Here is a 20,110-nt window from a genome sequence, read left to right as displayed (position 1 = left end):
CTGCAAAGAGGAGTTGGACAAAATCCCTCCTGAGATGTGCGCAAAGCTGGTGGCCATATACAAGAAACGTCTGACCTCTGTGATTGCCAACAAGGGTTTTACCATCAAGTACTAAGTCATGTTTTGCAGAGGGGTCAAATACTTTTTTCCCTCATTCAAATGCAAATCAATTTATAACATTTTTGACATGCGTTTTTCTGGATTTTGTTGTTGTTATTCTGTCTCTCACTATTCAAATAAACCTACCATTAAAATTATAGACTGATCATTTATTTGTCAGTGGGCAAACGTACAAAATCAGCAGGGGATCAAATACTTTTTTCCTCACTGTATAGCAAAACATAATCAGTCGCATTTGTCAGCCTTGAACACAAAATGGGTACGAGGGTTGGGTCTGCCCATGTCGGCTGGGCTGGGGCGAGTGTTTTGGGTGGAGACGATAAATAGCCAGGCATGAACACGCAGCTGGCAGTGGAACACCACGCAGCCAGTATAGTTTCCACGTGAGTTTACAACAATGGCAGACGTCTCGACAGCAGCAGTGACCCTTTCCGATGGTCACAACATGCCTCTGCTTGGCCTGGGCACATGGAAGGTACATCACACTGCACCCCACACTCGATTATTTGCACCCATCGTCAGAACCTGCATTAAATAAAAATGTATATAAGATGAAAAGTGCATCCAATGGACAGGAAAAGATGCACTTCACAAATGTACGTGCTGTACAATCAATGGCGGAGCCAGGATTTTCAGGTAGGGGGGGGGGCAACCTATCCAGCAATGAAAACTGATAGAGGAGTTGTTAGTAAGTAAGGACTTGTCCCTTGCTTTTTATTCGACGCGTGTGCGGCGATGGCGCAGCCATCAATCGAAGGTCGAATTCGAACCGCGTTATGTGATCGGCATCGCGCTCGCTGAAGGTGTTGATGCCTTCAGTCGTGTACTGTATACGCAACTGCGCACAATTCTGTGAGTCACTTATAACTGCTTTGCCGTTAATTATTACCCATTATGGACTCAAGACTATTGTCCTATCATCTCATAGAGTCCCTGGCACGTAATAATATGCTGCACAGTGGCAGTGGGGGTCGCAAAATGCCGATGTATTTCTAATAAACCACAATGATCCGATCGAAATTAGGGATTTCGATCGGATCATTGTGGGGGCACGTGCCACCCCACCCCCACTGGCTCCGTCAGTGCGTACAATGGTTGTCAGATATCGTGAAAATTCTTGTGTTTCCATTAATTTTGAATGCGTGGCTCTGCTGTAACTATATATTACATTTAACAACACGTTTTTTTTCTACAACTCATAAAATGAGAAGCATAGTGTACGGATGTTATATATAGTAGGATTTGAAAGACTTCTATACTGAAAAGTTATTGTAATAACAATGTACATTTATCTTTGAACAGGTTTCACAAGTGTGGGTTAAGTCTGTACTTGACATGCAATTGCATTCCAATCACTGTGGAAAAGTTGTCCATTTGATCATGATCCTCCTATATCTCTTATATCTAGGCATTGGACTGGGTGATATGTATTTTGAACTTCTTTCGCACCGTATGTAGCCAACTGTGCTAATCGGAAGTGTGGGGGGAGGAACGACAAACTAAACGCAAAAAAGTAGTTCTAAAAAATTCGGTTTCCAATCTAGATTTAAAAGTGCATAGCTCCAGTGGCTTCCTAATATCGGAAGGAAGAGCGTTCCAGACGGTCGTAGATGCACAACCGCAGGGCACAGTGACCGTCTTTGTTGTGTCAGCCCAACAACTCTCCAGGCTCGATCATGTAATTACAGTTTTATGTGAGAGGTCAATGGGGAAATTCTACAAAGAACTAAAATACATGTTTTTAATCAGGTAAGGCCCACTGAGCTAGAAATATATTTTTCAGAAGCGACCTGGCCACAAATGATTGCTTAAGGATGTGGCTTATCACGTGGAAATGTATATGAGCCAAATACTCTACACGCGTGTTCATTCTAAATGTGGAGGGGAAAACCGGAGGACCCGGATAAAAATCCGCGCCACTCCAAATATACAGGCGTTAGGGACGGGATCGAACCTATGACCGACAACCTGTATACCAGGCGAGGTAGGTAACATCTCGCCACGGCAGCTGGAGATGTGGACCACAAACAGAATGTCGGTTGATAGCCAAACTATGCTGTGTCCAGATAATAATCTTGCGAGGCAGATTTAACGCAGTTTTGAGCTGTTGTACAAACTATAAAAAGACTTGTACAGTGATACCTCGGTTCACGAACTTAATTCGTGAACTCACTCTGGTCGTGAACCGAATTGGTCGTGAACCGAGGCACATTTTCCCATAGGGTTCAATGTAAATCCGGTTAATCCGTTGTGACCTTTTCTTTTGGTTTTTGAAGCACAAAAATATGAAACAAATTACAATACACATTAGTACTGTACAGTATAGTAATGTATAAAGAGAGAACACTAACCTTGCTTGAGATGACTTCAGTAAGCACTCAAACGGGTGAACTGTACAATACAGTAAGTACAGTACTGTATTGTACAGTACAGTACAGTAGTACAGTACAGTACTGTATGTGCTAAAAAGCACACCAAAAAGCTAAAAGTCACTGAAAGTGTCTTCACAGTACTCACAGTACTTATTTCTGTGTCTCTTCTTCTCTCCACGATCTTCCTACAGGAAGTCACGACCATGTGACAGCCTGGAAATAGCATTAAAATGGCCGCGGCTCCTGTTCGTGAACCAAAGTGGAGTTCGTGAACCGGAGCATATTTTTATGAACTTTTCTGTTCGTGAACCGAGTTGTTCGTGAACAGAAGCGTTCGTGAACCGAGGTATCACTGTAGCTGGACTTAATAACGAGAACTTGCATATGATCGAGTCGGTAGTTTAATATGGTGTGGTCTTCCTATTCGACAAAAAAAAATTCGAATGAAAATCTTCTCCTGGCCTGTATGTGTGAAAATAAACGACTCGTTACAATTTTAATGTCGAAAATTCCTTTCTCAATAATTGAGTATGAAAACATGTCACAGTACAGTACTGCAATAAGAGACCACTGTACGGGACAACCACACGTAGCTAGACAAAACAATCAATGGTGTAACTTAGTTTTCTTTTGTATCGTATATTTTTGAGCCTGGGTTAGTGTTTGGATGGGCGACTACGTTGTCAGAAGAGGACATTGCAGCGAAACCCATTGCCGATGTGTACTTTGGCCCAATGTCGAAGCGCCCCACCTTAAACACACTTCACCAACCAACGACGTCAGACTGCGTATGGTGAAATAACCCGCACGACTGAGAGTGACTGTTCAAACACAAGTCCACTGTCTCGGCCTCGCTGTGCGCTGCGTTGCACCGCTTTCTGAGTAGATAACCTCGCATACAATAAACTCTCAGAGCCAGGGTGAACATCCGACTCCAAACGAATTTAATTGATTGAACGAGGTAAAACTGATGGAAAAACAGCACAAATACAGCATATGTGAATACTTGGTAATATCAATAAAATGAATGAACACTACAACATCATAACATTGTCTTAGATAACATGAACTCAACAATAGATCCTGGATCGACCAGGCACCTACATTAGTACTGAATAGCTATACAAGAGAATAAGCTACTGTGTTAAGGGCACATCGTGTAATCAACATGCTGCAGCCTAAATGTACACTACTACACATAACACTGAATTGTGGATGAGATATTTCGTCATCCTTGCTCTCAAGATCGCAATAAGGTTACATAGGTACAAGTCTGACTCAACTTATTCAATTACAGGTAACATTTACAATAAGGCAAGTTTCAGGCTTCGTTGTTAACTAGGCCTCGTATTTATCATAACAATTTAACAGCATTATATAGGCATTTACAGCATTATAACGGCATTCCCAGTATTATAAGAACATAAACGAACTTACAGACAATGCTTCTTAAAGTCCCACAATGTACAGTTACAGCTGACTTCACTGGGACGTGATTTGTGCCACCATCTTGAACTCTGTGCAATGGCGGACGCCAGCCTCGTGGCTGAAAGACTGTCAAATCGTAACTTCCTGGTCACGTGACCAAACTCAACCTCAAAACAGGAAATTCCTGTATACACACACCCCCACTTCTGGCGTGGAGCAAAACACCTGCCGTGAGGCAGAACATCCACCATCAGCCACAAACAGCTATCGTTGCACGAGTTTGACATTCTTATGGGCATAGGTATGGTGGGCGCAATGCTAGGGCCCGCACCAATTGGTGGGTTAGGGGCCGTCCATAAATGACGTCACGCGATTTTTGACGATTTTTGACCCCCCCCCCCCCCCCATCGGCACACGGCGTCGCAAAAATCCAGACCCCCCCTCAAATATGACGTCACAAAGCTCTCCCCCCCCCCCCCAAATAAAACATGCTTCAAATCGCTTTAAACTATTGTCATTGTAGTGCATATTTAATGTGGCGCTGCACTCTGATGTTGTAGTAGAAAACATGTATTAAAAAGTCAATTTAATTAAGTAGAACGTGTTGTCTATATTTATTTAAAGTTACACATTTTGATGTGACGTTACATTTCTCACCCCCCCTCCCCTTGTCACACATCGTCACAAATGTCGGACCCCCCCCCCCCAGGTGCGTGGCATCATTTATGGACGACCCCTTATATCATAAATAGCGGCACATTTTTTTTCAAAATCAACAATTGAATGCGCTGTGCGGAATTGGTTATTCACTTGCTGTATATAACGTTGAAAAACGCTGTACAGTATCCTGATAAAGAATAAACATTTTAACCTGTTCCCACTCCAGTTGCACAATTTAAGGCTGTCCATTACGCCTTAAACAAATAAGCATTGTTCCCACACCTACACGCTGCCTACAATAATGCCAACTCACGCAACGACCGCTTTTCAATTCTACGTAATTAATCAATCTGTGGTTTGGTTGGCGATCGCTTGTGACATTGCGCAATCAATAATTTCCCCTGTACAATCACAATCGTCCCACAGTAAACATGCAACGGTGGGCCAACGTGCAACGTCAACATTTGCCCAAGGTTGCATGGCTTTGGTGTTGGGGGTATAGATTGTAGTGGTGAAGTTGGCATTATAAGCTGTGGTGGTGGTGGTCAGTGTTGTGCAATTGCCTGTGTATGACAGCAGGAGCCAGAACTGCCTCAACAATGAGTGTGGCTCTTAGCAGATGGGGAGAGACCGAGATGCGAAGACACGAGAGATACAGAGACGCAGACACCGGCTACGATCAAGCATCGGCGACCTTTGAAAGAAGAAGAGACATTCTTTTGTTTTTTGTCTTTGACCAAAATAGTTCGAGAGCCGCATCACACGCAGAGCTACTTTGACACAAACACAGCAGGTTTACGACAGATGACAACACACATTCTGACTTAAATAAACTAAATGCGTGATGGTATAAACTGCGTTTATTTTGTTCCCCCCCCCCCCCCCCCCCGTTAGTTATTTTTTAACAGCACAATTTGACTGTTGTACATTTTGTTGTCACCAGGACATTACATAGTGACCCATTCCTTGCAACATTTACTCAATCATCTTTACGCAGCCAAAGAGCCGACCCCTAGGCTAGACAGAGATAAAGAGAGAATGAGACATAATTTATACACACGTACAGCTTATGCAAGTTGATTGAATACAGATGTTCATAAGTTCAAGTGTAAAATAATAAAACTGATTTGTTTGAATGTAAGGTGTGCCTCAATGCCATTCAAAGTGAGGACTGGGTTTAGCTGTAGTGAAGAAGATGGTGCTTATCAGATGAGTTAACCATTTAGTCAACATGTACTATACTGTAACTTATTTACATGCGTTATTCCTAAAGGTATGACTTGCAGAATGTTATCTTCAGGTAGGTATTACTTTTTTAACCTTGAGATAAAATTGTTAAGGAAAACAGTTGACTAAATCAATAAGAGTTCAGTCGAAATGTGTGCTGGGTAAAAATGCTGCCCGGCCAAGTGCTAACCCATCTCCGACCCTAATCTCATAATTGCTCGTTCAAGACCGGCCAAGCATGATTCACAATTGCTCATGTCTCGAATACTGTAGCACATTTAATGTACAATCATGAATATCTGTACAGTATCTTCCAGCTCGGTCAGAAAGTGAATGTTGATTTTTTTTGTTCTTCCTGGTTCAGCAGTTCCATTGCTGGATTATTTTTTCCGCCTGAGGACGACTACTTGTGTTGCGATCGAAACGTCGTGATATATTATTTTTTATTTTGTTTTATTTTTCTACCTATATACGTGACTTTACCAAAAGAACCAAAGAGTATGGATTCCTGCAGTCACGAAAGCTTAAAATCAAGATTGATTGATTTTTATTGAATAACTGATGTATAGTCCTGTAATTATATCATTATTAGTTCCATTATTTAATCAAAGAGAAAACCCCGATAATCTAATAAATGTTTACAAAGGTGGTGCTGATATCATGAACCATAAAGTATGGTGTCCAAGAATCATCTGAATGTTTTAATTATGTGACCATGTTTTTTCTGTTTGGTCTTCGTCTCAAAGGAACCTTGTCTGTGTTTTGGCTTTAACATATATTATACTATAATTGTACGTTGTACACACACACCCCTTTCATCAATGTACTAAATGAGGGCGTCCTTACGTAACGGGAGTTATTTGACCTTACAGTTGTTCACGCTGGTCGGTGGGAACACAGGAGCACAGTTCGTACAACTTGGTATTTTGATGAACTACCCTATGCTGCCCACACCTTTTCACAGCCGCGCGTCCGCTTATGGCAATCTGGCATGCATGGTGGTCACCCACCCCATTGCATATATTAATCGCTGGTGGCTTAGTTTCCCACAAATGAAGAGAGCGGGTTCGCTATGCTTTCGGAATAAGATTGTGAATAGGAATGGGGCCACAGACAATAGGAGTTTTTTTCACAGACCCTAAAGTTGCCGTGAATACCACGGATAATAGGGCCATGGGAAATTTCTTGATATGGAGATAAACAGTGAAAAAACTGTTACAGATATGGAGACACACACACACACTGATAGGCACAGAGTAGGGGGTCTTTATATTTTACATACTTAAAGCCAAAAAAAATCAACAAACACTGCAGTGTTTCATATCTGCTTTGTGCTGTGTTTCCATCACCAGTCCAAGCCACAGCAGGTCTGCAAGGCCGTAGAGGCGGCTATCGAGGCGGGGTATCGACACGTGGATGGAGCCTACGTCTACCAAAATGAGGATGAGGTTGGGGCGGGTGTGCGTGCCTGCATTGCCAAGGGCATCGCCTCCCGAGACCAGCTATTCATTGTCAGCAAGGTGTGCATCCTGTACTCTATTACATATATCATAAAGTTCAAGTCCATTGTGTATATTTATGCTGAATGACAGATTTGACCATCAATAGGAAAAACAAGTTCCGATATGAATTGGGCATGTCGCCTTCTAACTCCAAATTATGTAGAAATCCACTGCCAAACTTTTCATTCACACCTTTAAATTAAACCACGTATTTGCTATTTTATTAGGTTCCTTGACTGGTCCCAAATACAATCACGAATCAACTACAAAATCACCCTGCCTCAAAAATCCCCAAGAGACTTACCCCTGCCTACCCTTTATCTTTCATCTTGATCGAGTGCCCCCTTCATGCATTCATATAAGGATTTATAGTAAAGTGCCAGTTGACCTTCACTCAATGGGAGGTCAGCCCTTCTCTGGAGCTGTTCCTGTTTTTTGGATCTCCACTTTGATTTCAATTATATTCCAAATATACTATTGGCATTCTGTCACAGGTTACATTAATTTATATTTGGATATCCGTGTGTCAGAAAATCGCCTTGAAATATTATATTAAAAACGACTTCTAATGTGCTTCACAAAGCTCTTACACACACTAGGGACACATGTTACATGCCTTGTAAAGAGATGTTTAATGGATGGCAATCACCCCAACATTATATTTCTCAGAACTAATAATATTTTGCATTGAGTGAAGAACCACATTTAATATGATGTTATTTTCTGGTCACTAGGCTGAGACCATAAATTCCCTACATTTTAGAACTTGGTTTGATCACAGGTGGCCCCCCATAATGAAAACCAGTAACTCAATGGTACCAGCTCAGGGCTCTTTCATGTATAATCCCCAAACCCTATCCAGCCACCTCTACTAATTCTGTTGTGTGAAATTATAATGAATCGTGAAATCAGCCTATAACTGTTACTGTGCTTGTGTGTTGACTGTGAGCAGCTCTGGGGCAAGTTTCATGCCCCTGCCGACGTGAAGAATAGTTTTATGAAGACACTGACCGACCTGGGGCTTGATTACCTGGACCTCTATCTCATGCATTCCCCCATGGGCTATCAGGTGTTGCATCAATAAAATATTACATTCATATTTCACTGTTATACACTTACAAAATAAATTCATACGGACAATGGCAGCATGTTGTAAGCTCAGAGTAGAAAATGTACCCTGTATATTCAACCGTGAAGATGAAGTTGCGATGAGAGGAAACAGGTATTAGAGTGATCAGTAACCAAGGAAAGACCAAAAGGCAAATGGTGGGAAACTAAGAGTAGACCTTGGAGGATTGATTGCAAGAGCCAACATATTTACGTTGATGCAACTGAATTGTTGACAAATAATACTGTTCCTACACAGCCACAATTTATAATTAAGTAATATATTGTAAAAAAAAATATTTGTTGACTTTTTTCATTGCTGTATTGTATTTATAATTTTGTTAATTCATGGACATTGGCATATTTTTTTTTAATAACCACTGTAAACCCATTCATAACCTGTCCTTTATAAACATGGGTTGTGTTTGCTGTCATATAAAATAGTTTAACTGGGAAAATGTGTCCGCTTCTCAGTATCTCTTAAAATATGAATGCATTTTATTTTAATTATCTTTCAAAAATAAAGTCAAAGAGCTTGACACGAAGCAACAATTAAGCGTTTACGATTTCAAATATTAATAATAACAAAACTGTGAAGACTGGACACTGAACAGGTATGTTTGATGTTACTTGGATAAATGAGCTGTGCATTCGTTTACCTCGAGGCATATGTTATGGTGCTGTATCATTTTAACCGTGACTTTTCCCGTTTCAGAACGTGGGAGAGGAATTATTTCCCGCAAAGGACGGCAGGTTTCTCTTCTCGGACGTTGATTACCTGGACACCTGGAAGGTGCCAAGTGATGCTCTCAACAAATATAAATACAACAGCATGTTTATCCCGCAAACACACTTCACATTCTATACCCTGCATGTCTATATGGGCTCTCATCTTCCTTAAAATAAATGTAACATCACTTTTGACGCGTAAGGCAGCTCAAAGGGACCCTTCAAGTACGTGCACATGCGTGTGCACGCACATACATGGCCATTTTGTCAATGCACTGCTCGGTCATGGGTGTTATTTGACCATGGTTTTCTACTTCCGTTTGTGGATGTTGAAGGTGTGGAGCATATAGGTTTAGTATAACAATGAATGTTGCTGCACTGCCACCTGCAGTACACATCGTGGCACTGGGAGCCATAGCTCAACGAATTTGAGGACAGCGGGCACCCAATTAAGTACACTGCGGGATTAGCACAGCTGAGCTTCTGATATCTCAAAGGATCGGCGCATTGCGGGAGATTTGGCCATGTAAACTTTACGCATTTTACTTCAATTTGCCATGAAGTAGCTTTATGCAACACCATATACAAGGCACTTTACGATATAAATATTGTTTCATCGCGCTTTCGTCTTGAGTTGGTGTCTTCAACACCTTCAGTAAGAGTCAGGGTAACAACAATCAGGGTGAAAATGTATGTAATAAATTGCATCCGACTTGACGCAGAGGACATGAATCTACAATGGCTAGCCATCGAACAAAGACCGCCACTGCATCGTGCACTTTCAAAAGCGCTTATGTGGCCAAATCGAATTAGGGAGCCACTGGAGCAATGTACTTTTCTTCGTAGAATTGCCCCATTGACCTCTCACAAAACTGTAATTACATCATCGAGCTTGGAGAGTTGTTGGGCTGACACAACAAAGACGGTTACTGCGCCCTTCGGTTGTGCATCTACGGCCGTCTGGAACGCTCTTCCTTCCGATATTAGGAAGCCACTGGAGCTATGCACTTTTGAATCTAGATTTTTTTTTTTATTATTTACAACTTTTTTGTGTGTTTAGCTTGTTGTCCTTCCACCGCACCTTCAATTAGCACGGTTGGCTACGTTTGGTGCGAAAGAAGTTCAACATACATAAGCACCTGTGAGCGTTTTGTAATAAATGATGAAAGTTAATTGTAAATGCCGTGAAGTTTTACAATGAAGCAGTGGTAATTCCGATTGTCTCAGGCAATGGAGGACCTGGTGAAAGAAGGTCTGGTCAAGTCCCTTGGCGTCTCCAACTTCAACATCCCCCAGCTCAAACGACTGCTGTCCTCTGCTTCGATCAAGCCTGTCGTCAATCAGGTGCGCAGTTGTGTGGGTGAACACAAGTTTTGATTTAAAGCTTTCGTGACTGCAGGGATTCATATTCTTGGTTCTTTCGGTAAAACTTTAATTACGTGACTTTACCAAAAGAATCAAGAATACAAACACAAGTTGTTACGTATGTACGCTCAACTTATTTTGCACTGTACGTAGCCAACCGTGCTAATCGGAGGCACGAAATCGTGAATGTAAGTGACTGGACGCTGCATATACACCTCGCCAGCAACATGTGGTTGGTGTCGTCTGTGTTGTGAGGATGTCGGACGAGGGAAAATGAGGTAGAGGGGTCTCAAGCTGCTGATCACTGGTTCAGGGCATCTCAAATCATGTTGGGACGACATGTCATTTGTATTGATCAGGTCACTGAGTAATATCCTCATGCTATGAGAGAATATCACAATATGTGTGCGTTGTATGAACGCAAGAAGTGTACATACATGGGGAGAACTCGAGTGGTCGTGTGTTCATTGTGTTTTTACGTGTACGTATTTCTCTGTTTCTCTCTTTCACTTTGTCTTTCTCCATTTCTCTGTGTCTTCATACATTTTCCGTGCCTCTCTATGCATCTGTATCTCCGTGTCGCTGTCTGTGTTCTTGTTTGCGTGTCTCTGTTTTCCCGTGCATTTATCTCCATATTTCAGTGTCTTTCTCCATTTTCTGTATATCTCCACGTCTTTCTTTACATCACTCTCCATATTTGTGTGTCCCTGTGTCTCTTCACATCTCTACTTGTCTTGATGCTGTTTTTAATGTATCTCAGTCTCTCCACCTCTGTGTCTTTCTCCGTGTGACTTCATCTCTCTGCGTCAATGTACACACTTCTCTCTGTTTTTCCCCCATAGCACAGAGCTCCAATCTATGGTTTGGCAGCTCTGAGCCTTGGGGATTCGTAGAATTGGTTAGGGGGGATGGGGCTACAACTGCTCTCCCATCGTGCTTTTGCGCACGTGTGTACATGTGTGTTTATGTAGAAGGTGGTGGGGAGCGGTAGTGGAGTGAATTGTGCGCTGCACTACAAACCCGGCGAACCTAGTTTGATTCCTGCTCACGGCAAACACCAGTGACGATTATTTAAACCGGTCACGCACCTACCCCTAGGTCGACTCAGCCGCAAATGAGTACCTGGGCGTGGTCTTGGCCACCCACCCCCTCGTGTGCCGCTAACAGCACTTGCCCTAACAGTCTGCTAAGGCTATATGGGGAATCTTTGTCTTTGTTGGTAGGGAGTGGTAAAGTAGCGGTTAGCACGCTGCTCGATGAACTCATCGACCCGAGTTTGATTCTTGCTCATGCCAAACACCGGTGACGATTATTTGAACCGGTCACGCGCCTACCCCTAGGTCGACTCAGCTTTAAATGAGTACCTGGTACAATGAGTAAACGTCGCCACTGGGGAGACAAAGGCAGCTGGGCGTCGTCTTGGCCACCCACCCCCTCATGCTGCGTCGGCCTTCATAGGTGCTCGCTAATCGCACTTGCCCCAACAGTCTGTCACACGCTTCATGGGGGTACTTTGTCTTTGTTTTTGTTATATGTTGCAGGTGGAGCTGCATCCATACAATGCACAACCAAAGCTGGTCCAGTTTTGCAAGTCACAGGGCATAGTGCTCACGGCTTACAGCCCCTTTGGCTCACCCGACCGTCCCAGGTGAGACTCGGTTGATCCTATTCCCGAGAATTCTCAATTTCACGCCGAATATATGTTCCATCTCTGCTATTGCTCTCTCCTTGAGTGCTTCGTTTGAACCTGTTCATTTGACCATGCAGTTTGGCTGCGGCGAAGAGCTCAAACGACAACGTGAAACTGGACAAAGATCCTGGAAATCTTCTGCAAGATCCAGTGGTTTCCGACATCGCTAAGAAGCATGGCAAGAGCAGTGGGCAGGTGACGTGGGATGATTTATTTTCATGTTCTGTCATCATCAGTCGCCATAACAACAAAAACCTCACCATTATAATCATCCGTCGTTGTCATCAACACTTACTTTTACCGTATAATGCATATCTCTAAGCAAGGTCTCATTTAGCGTCGTAAAATGTATGTATTGGGAATGATTAAAAGGTCAATGCCAATGCCTGAAATTGGGCGGAAAAAATACGTGACATCACAGCTAGAAGCAGCAAAACCATAACAAAGTCGAAATATCTCCACACTTGAGAGTGGAGATACATAACCGCGGTGTTGCTCTGCTTCTTTTGTAGTCATATTCAGTCTTTTAAATTCCAAAATTCACGTGACGGGTCAGTCTTTGATAAAAAAAAAATACTTCTCAAAAACGATTGTTATGTGTTACCAAAATGGGATTAAAGGCTGATTTGGCCCTTCACTAGCATGTGCTAGTCAGGCATCCTTAGTACAGAACCACTTGCAAAACCAAAAACAAATACAAATCATTGTAATTTTTTTAGGTTTACAAAATTATCAATACAGTATTACAGAAAAGATGAGAGTTGCAATTTCAAATATTCTGGAGCAGACAAAGTAGCAGTTTGGAACATTATACTCAACGTTGCTTCCGGTTTGTTAGCGCCGTGTACCAAAAGCCAACACGTCTCCCTGCTCTAACGAGCATGGGGAAATTTTCATCGCCATTGGTGGCACCGCCCAGTCACGCGGTGAAATCCCAAAGTGATCTCATTTTCGTCCACATTTCGGAGATAATGGGGGTGTCTATCTGTGTGATGCTGAGTGTTTTTTACACTCGCTCGACTTGTCTTGTGCCAACAGATACTGCTCCGTTACCATATTGAGAACAATATCGTCGTGATTCCAAAGAGCGTCACACCAGCCAACATTATCCAAAACAGCAAGGTATTGTGAAGTGAAGTACATATGCGTACATGTGCACGCGCTGCAGGCAATGCTCTGAAAGTTCCGTTGGCGAATTACCGCAATAATCCCCAAAGGCACGCCCTTGTAATCCCATATTATATTTCAGTGCAAAGTCAGATGTTACTCCTAAAAACTGTTTTCATCTTGAGTCAAACGTTTTTCAAGTGCCACCTATAAACTTCCAGTGACAATATCTACACGTGGATCGCTGGAGTTTTGGAAATCTTCCGTATCCCTGAATATTGTATTGTGTTCGTGAACTTCCCATGTCTCCAACTCAGGCCCCTGGAATAAACAAACTCTGGAATAACTATATTGGGCTTTCCGTTCTATACAGCCTCGAGAAATGAACAATTTAATTCTAGAATCACTCGTTTAAAGCGTTCCATAATCTTCACCCCTGTGCCAGGTCTTTGACTTCTCTCTGGACGAAGAGGACTTGATCAAGCTGGCGCAGCTAGACCGAGGCTGGTCTTTGGCCAATTCGCTCTTCAGCAAGTAAGCAGCTGCATTGTTGATATATGATACACTTAAACAGATGTAGCTGAATCGTATGTTTAAAAAGTTTGAAACTAGTACTGTCCTGTAAATGCGCCGTATAACGATCACTACAGGTACATCATGTGAGCTCTGCTTATGGATAGAACAAAGTTAAATATTCAGTGAAATCCGATAAGCTATGAAGCTCTTTTGCACAGATGTCCAGTAGGGGTGGGTCAGAAAGTTCCGGCAACAAACAATACAAAACACTTGACTTAAAGCTTTTGTGACTGCAGGAATTCATGTGATTTGAGTCTCTCGGTAAAGTTACGTAGAATGGAAATAACATTTTTATAAAATAAACGAAAAAACTACGACCTTTCGATCGCAACACAAGCGATCGTCATCAGGAGGCAGCAAAATTACAGCAAAACATTCCCAGACAACACCAAGAAGACAACACACAGTCCCTCACTAAAATGACACATAAAATATTAACTATCGATGCATGGGTAAGAATGAAAGTTACAAATAACATTGGCAGCACTAATCTTCTGCTTCGGAATTTTTTTTGACGGAAGATTGACGATGTTAAGGTTCAAACTTGATTTGAAGCTTTCGTGACTGCAGGAATTACCCTTTGGTTCTTTCGGTCACGTAGAAAGAAAGTCACGTAGAAAGAAAATAAAACACATTCCTGCGGAGGGAGCTGGTAGGAACGTTGGGTTGCTCGGTCAATGGCCAGGGTCAACGGCGGCGTGGTGTATTCCGCAAATATGCCCGACTGTGAGGGCGGGCACAAGCCGGCGTGAGTAGGTTAAACGTTGAGTTTTATAAGGGCACCACGGGGTGATCAGCCCCTCCCCACCCAGCCCCACCCCTCCCATTTTTGGATGCACGACGGACGGATGGACACAATAATCCCCTGTGGGCTGGTGGAACCAGGTGGTTCCTACCAGTATTGAATAGTAGAATACAACGTTTCGATTGCAACACAAGCAATCGTCATCAGCTAGAAAACAAACCTAGTGAACTTAGAAATAGAATGCAATACAACACAGAGAGTCGGCTAACACAACAGTCAACACCCCACCTGGTTGATTACGTTCTTCCAAAGATTGCTAAATTTGAGAGAGAGACAGAACACAGACACGGAGACACACAGACAGTCACACAAGCAGAGAGAGACGACACTGAGACACACAGAGGGTGTCTATGTGTGTGTCTCTCTCTCTCTCTGTTTACCATAACTCGAGTGCTTTGGAGACGCGGTATGTGGATCAGATTCCATTATGTGCGTGATCAAACCACACCTGTAGAGCTACACGATGATCAGTAGATGGCATTACAATAGTGTGCTATGAAGAAGGGCCGTGGCCCAAAACGTCACCAAGTACAGCATATTGTACGAGGCAGGACCCGACTTAACAACATTATAAAATGTGTTACGGTCCAATGAAAAATGGAACCATTGTTAAACCCATAAATAAGAAGAATTGTGTAAATTTACATTGAACACTGTAATAAATACTACATAGTAAAATACAATTTAACCTAAAATAAAGTAACATAAATAGAAAAAAGTCTGTTTTATTTTCACCTTGAGTCCTGATGCTGGCTCGCTTGTCGGAAGGGGAACAATGAGTTATTAAATTGCACATCCACAAACATGGGGCACTCATACAGACAAAGATCCCCCTGGTAGCCTTAACATAATGTTGGGGTAACGGTACACGAGGGGGTGGGTGGCCAGCACCACGCCCGACCGCCTTTGTCTCCCCAGTGGCGATGTTTACACATCACACCAAGTACTCATTTGAGGCTGAGTCGACCTAGGGGAGGCCCAGGACCGGTTCAGATAATCGTCACTGCTGGCTGTGAGCGGGAATCGAACCCGCTAGACTACCGCCCACAGACACACACACAGACACACACAGATCCCCCGTATAGCCTTAACAGACTGTAGGGGCAAGTGCTGTGAGCGAGCACCTATGAAGACCGGAACGGCACACGAGGGGGTGGGTGGCCAGCACCACGCCCGACCGCCTTTGTCTCCCCAGTGGCGATGTTTACACACAGACACACACACAGACACACACACACAGACACCCCCCCATGCCAAAGATTCCCCCGTATAGCCTTAACAGGCTGTTGGGGCAAGTGCTGTTAGCAAGCAGCACTTATGAAGGCCGGCACAGCTGACAGTGTCGATGTTTACACACCGTAGCAGGTACTCATTTGAGGCTTAGGAGACCTAGGGGAGGCCCAAGACCCATTTTAGATAATCATCACTGGTGTTGGTCGTGAGTGGGAATCGAACTCAGGTTGGTAGCGCAGCGTAGCGCTACACCGCTACGCGACTTTCACACACACACACGCACAGACACTCCCCGTGCAAGGCTGACTCGTTACATCTCACGGAGGATCTCTCCAATGAACAAAATAGTTCCACGGTTCAGGTTGCAAGCGTGAGTTGGCGTTCGTAAGTGAGGGTGTTCGTAAGTCGGGTGTTCATAAGTCTAGGACTATATATTCTTGGTTCTTTCGGTAAAGTCACGTAGAAGGGAAATAATAAAATAAGCAACTCATTAATTATTTAATTAATTGATAGAATATATATATAAAACAAAAAACATTCTTACGACGTTTCGACTGCAACACAAGCAATCATCATCAGGTGTGAAATCCACAGCAAGAAAATTTGAAAAAAGTGTCGGTTTTTTCTAACGTTAGCACCACTTTTTTCAAATTTTCCTGCTGTGGATTTCACACCTGATGATGATTGCATGTGTTGCAGTCGAAACGTCGTGAGAATTTGTATTGTTTTGTATCTTTTTTTTCCCTTCTACGTGACTTTACCGAAAGAACCAAGAATATGAATCCCTGCAGTCACCAAAGCTTTAAATCGAAATTTAAGTCTAAGACTATGTTTCTGTTTCTTTTAAGGCAGTTTTATTGATGGATGTGTTAAGCTTTATTGTTAACCAGCCTTTTGCCCGTCCTAGGACGGAAACTGTAATATTAAAGATGTACATTTACGTTTTCTTGTGTAGTTGTAAATTATTTTACGAATTGTTGCACGTAAATATTTTTATCTTAACTTGTAAAATGAAATTATGGACTTTGGAAGATTTCTCGGTATACGACATTTTGTGTGAATCTCTTATCACCGTTCAAAATGTTTCGCTGCGGTTGACTATCCTTGATGAGCACTTTGATCCGCTGAGGATGTTTAGATCTAGACAGAGCCACGTGTAACTATACTGGGGAAGACTTACATTTTGTTGCAAGTGCTGAAGAAATAAATAGAGAGACCAAATACACTTTGATGCTGCGTAGACTTATTAATTTGATTAACTTTCAATAAAGAAACGTCGCATTTAAAGCGAATTTCCATAAAAAAAATGTATTTCCGCTCGACCTTCTGCGTGAGTGTAAAAATCCACCCGCTCATGATTATTTTATTATTAATGACGCGGGGGTGCGGCATGTGGAGTGACGTCATGCGCGGGACACATTTCTGGGCTATTATAGTAGTAGTTGTGCTTGTGCACCACTGGCAACGTAGCATCACAAAATAAACACATTCCTCCTGCGGAGGGAGCTGTAGGAACGTTGGGTTGCTCGGTCAATGGCCAGGGTCAACGGCGGCGTGGTGTATTCTGCAAATATGCCCGACTGTGAGGGCGGGCACAAGCCGGCGTGAGTAGGTTAAACGTTGAGTTTTATAAGGGCACCACGGGGTGACCAGCCCCTCCCCAGCCAGCCCCACCCCTCCCACCCCCACCCAGCCCCACCCTCCCCACCCAGCCCCTCCTCACCCTCCCCACCCAGCCCCTCCCTCCCCACCCAGCCCCTCACTGCACGACGGACGGACACAATAATCCCCTGTGGGCTGGTGTAACTTGGAGGTTCCTACCAGTATTGGAATAATAGTGGAGAACTGACCTATCGTACTCGCGTGTCCTCCGACATGCAAAGTAAAGAGTCGCGTTTGCAATAATCGTGAGTGTCCGTGACCATTTGCACCTCCCTGTTGTTCACAGAGTGAAGGATCACAAATACTTCCCAGTGAACGATGACTACCCATCGTGCTAATGGACATACATCTCAACTTCAGAGGCGGTCTCAGCTGATGCCAATTGAGTTGTTTTAATAGGGCCAGTGTTTTGCACCAACTAAATGTGCACAGCGTGAGCTTTGAACGCTTTGCAAAAGTGTGGCGGTAATTTTTTTAACGAAATAACGCAGTGATACATCTCCTTTATACACAGCGTTGGTGTTATGCTGAAGTGTAATCGCAAAATAAATCAATGGACGTTAATGTGATACAATAAAACAACATTGAATATCAATTGTGTCTCTGTTTCTTCAATAAGGCAGTGCTTTGAAAACAATGTAATGTCAGCACAGCTGACCAGTTCTGCTCTTGTTTTGACTGATATCTAACAATCACAAATACCATAATTTTGATGATATTTTTTTTCTGCCTATGGTTTTGGTCAAATATGTACATGTGTTTGCAATATAATAGCCGTCCTTGGAATTAACTCGGTTTGTAGCAGGAATGTTTTATTCACCAACAGATACAGCAGAGGGCTCTGAATTTAGAAGGAAAAAAACTGCACTTCCATCTCTCCAATACACGACAAAGCACCACGCTCCAAGCCACAATGCAGAACAGTGCCTTCAAGAGTGATAATAAAATCTTGATCTGAAAATGTCCCAACATAACATGCAAATCATGTCGTTGATGTTCTGCATTTAAAGTTTTTCTCATTTTTAGTCGAGGTCAAACGTGCCCATCCTCCCATAAAGTTAAATTGTGAAAAGTCAGCAAGAGTCTTCTAAAGCCACAGACCCCTTATCTTAGGCAAGTAGATCTTCCACCACTGGTTCAAAGCCACCGACAAAGATGACCAATTCTTCTGTGCTCACCAGCCAGGAATCATCATTTTGCCGTCACCATAGGCTAGCCAGGACCACCGGGGCCACAAGACCACCGGTTGTGATTTCGTGTGTGGCTGGAAACGACTTTTGTGTTGTCGCACCCAGCCCCGAAGATGTGTGGACATTTTTCCTCCTTCATGTGCATAATCAGGATGAGTTTTCCACTGTTTCAGATTGATTAATTTTATCCGTACGTAAACACAAATATTTTCACGGATTATAGGAATATCAAAAAGTGTATCGGGTGGCTAAAAATTATATCACTGAATTGTAAAATCAGGTGTTCTTTGCTGAAAAATCTAACAAAAAGTATACTCCACATTTTTATTATGGTAATTGGAATGGCTCTCAAAAGTGTTTAGCTTCACAATTCGGCCATGCGTGTGAGATGGGTGGGAAACCTCACTGCAAGTCCAGGATATAGCCAGTTCCAGTGGCTTGTGTACATTTACATTTGGCACTGAATGTAATGGTACGCATACTGGCTCCGGGACAAAATCCATTGTTCCTCCACACCCTTGTGTGAACTGAAGTTTGTTTAAAGTTGCAGTTTATAGTCAGCACATTGGTGCTGTTTAAAAAACGAAAATGCACGTGGTTGAATTTTCTTATATTGTCCTAACTCAAAGCAATGTCTTTTTTTACAAAAAATAACTTTTCATTTTACCAGGAAAGGCCCACTGAGCTATATAGCTATTTTTCAGAAGCAACCTGGCGGCAAATGATAGCACAACGAAGTGGCTTATCAATTGGAAATGTATAGCAGCCAAATACTTTAAATAATCCACGTGACCACGGGGAGGACATGCAAACTCCAAATATACAAACGTCCAGGTCACGACCTCCTGTACACCAGGTGAAGTAGTTAACTCCACGAATGTAAAATAATAATAAAAACTACATGAATAAATGAAACATCGCGATGCGCAACGCTCGATATATAATATATAGTATCGTAGATTAGTAAACACTGTTTATGTATTCATGTATTCATTTCTTATCTTCCATGTTTAGCTTTCTGTGTAAAATAATTGTAAAAAATCCAAAGTTCGTTCAACGGAAACTTTATCAATTATCGATGTATTACTGTACTTCCAAAGATAATAAAATGAATGCATTTACATTCTTAAAACAAATACTGTATCAATAGATATAATGTAAAAATTAAAATTCATGAATATGAGATGAATCTTTAAAATGGTTAAAATGTGATCATGTGGGTGTGCATGCTCAACTCCCACCAGGCCATTCATTAACGTCTCACAGTCACCCTTTTTGCATGAGAGAAAATTGGCGGTCACAATTTAATTTACTTAAATAAGTGGCCTTTTTTCTTT

At 42.5% G+C, this 20,110-nt stretch overlaps 1 protein-coding gene across 1 annotated transcript; it reads left to right on the top strand.

The window, feature by feature from the left end:
• The first annotated feature begins 435 nt into the window (after positions 1–435).
• On the top strand, positions 436–18,178 carry LOC144729283 (aldo-keto reductase family 1 member B7-like). Its single transcript, XM_078609432.1, has 10 exons — positions 436–595; positions 7,160–7,327; positions 8,262–8,378; positions 9,132–9,209; positions 10,373–10,489; positions 12,052–12,158; positions 12,278–12,395; positions 13,239–13,322; positions 13,753–13,841; positions 17,870–18,178. The coding sequence occupies exons 1-10, from the start codon at positions 518–520 to the stop codon at positions 17,919–17,921; spliced, it is 1,008 nt and encodes a 335-aa protein (XP_078465558.1). The 5' UTR covers positions 436–517; the 3' UTR covers positions 17,922–18,178.
• The last annotated feature ends 1,932 nt before the right edge of the window (positions 18,179–20,110 follow it).

Source organism: Lampetra planeri, chromosome 2, assembly GCF_965212315.1.
Source record: "Lampetra planeri chromosome 2, kcLamPlan1.2.h2, whole genome shotgun sequence".
Lineage (NCBI taxonomy): Eukaryota > Metazoa > Chordata > Hyperoartia > Petromyzontiformes > Petromyzontidae > Lampetra > Lampetra planeri.
Note: the sequence above shows the minus strand (reverse complement) of the source record. Positions and strands in the feature narration are given on the sequence as shown.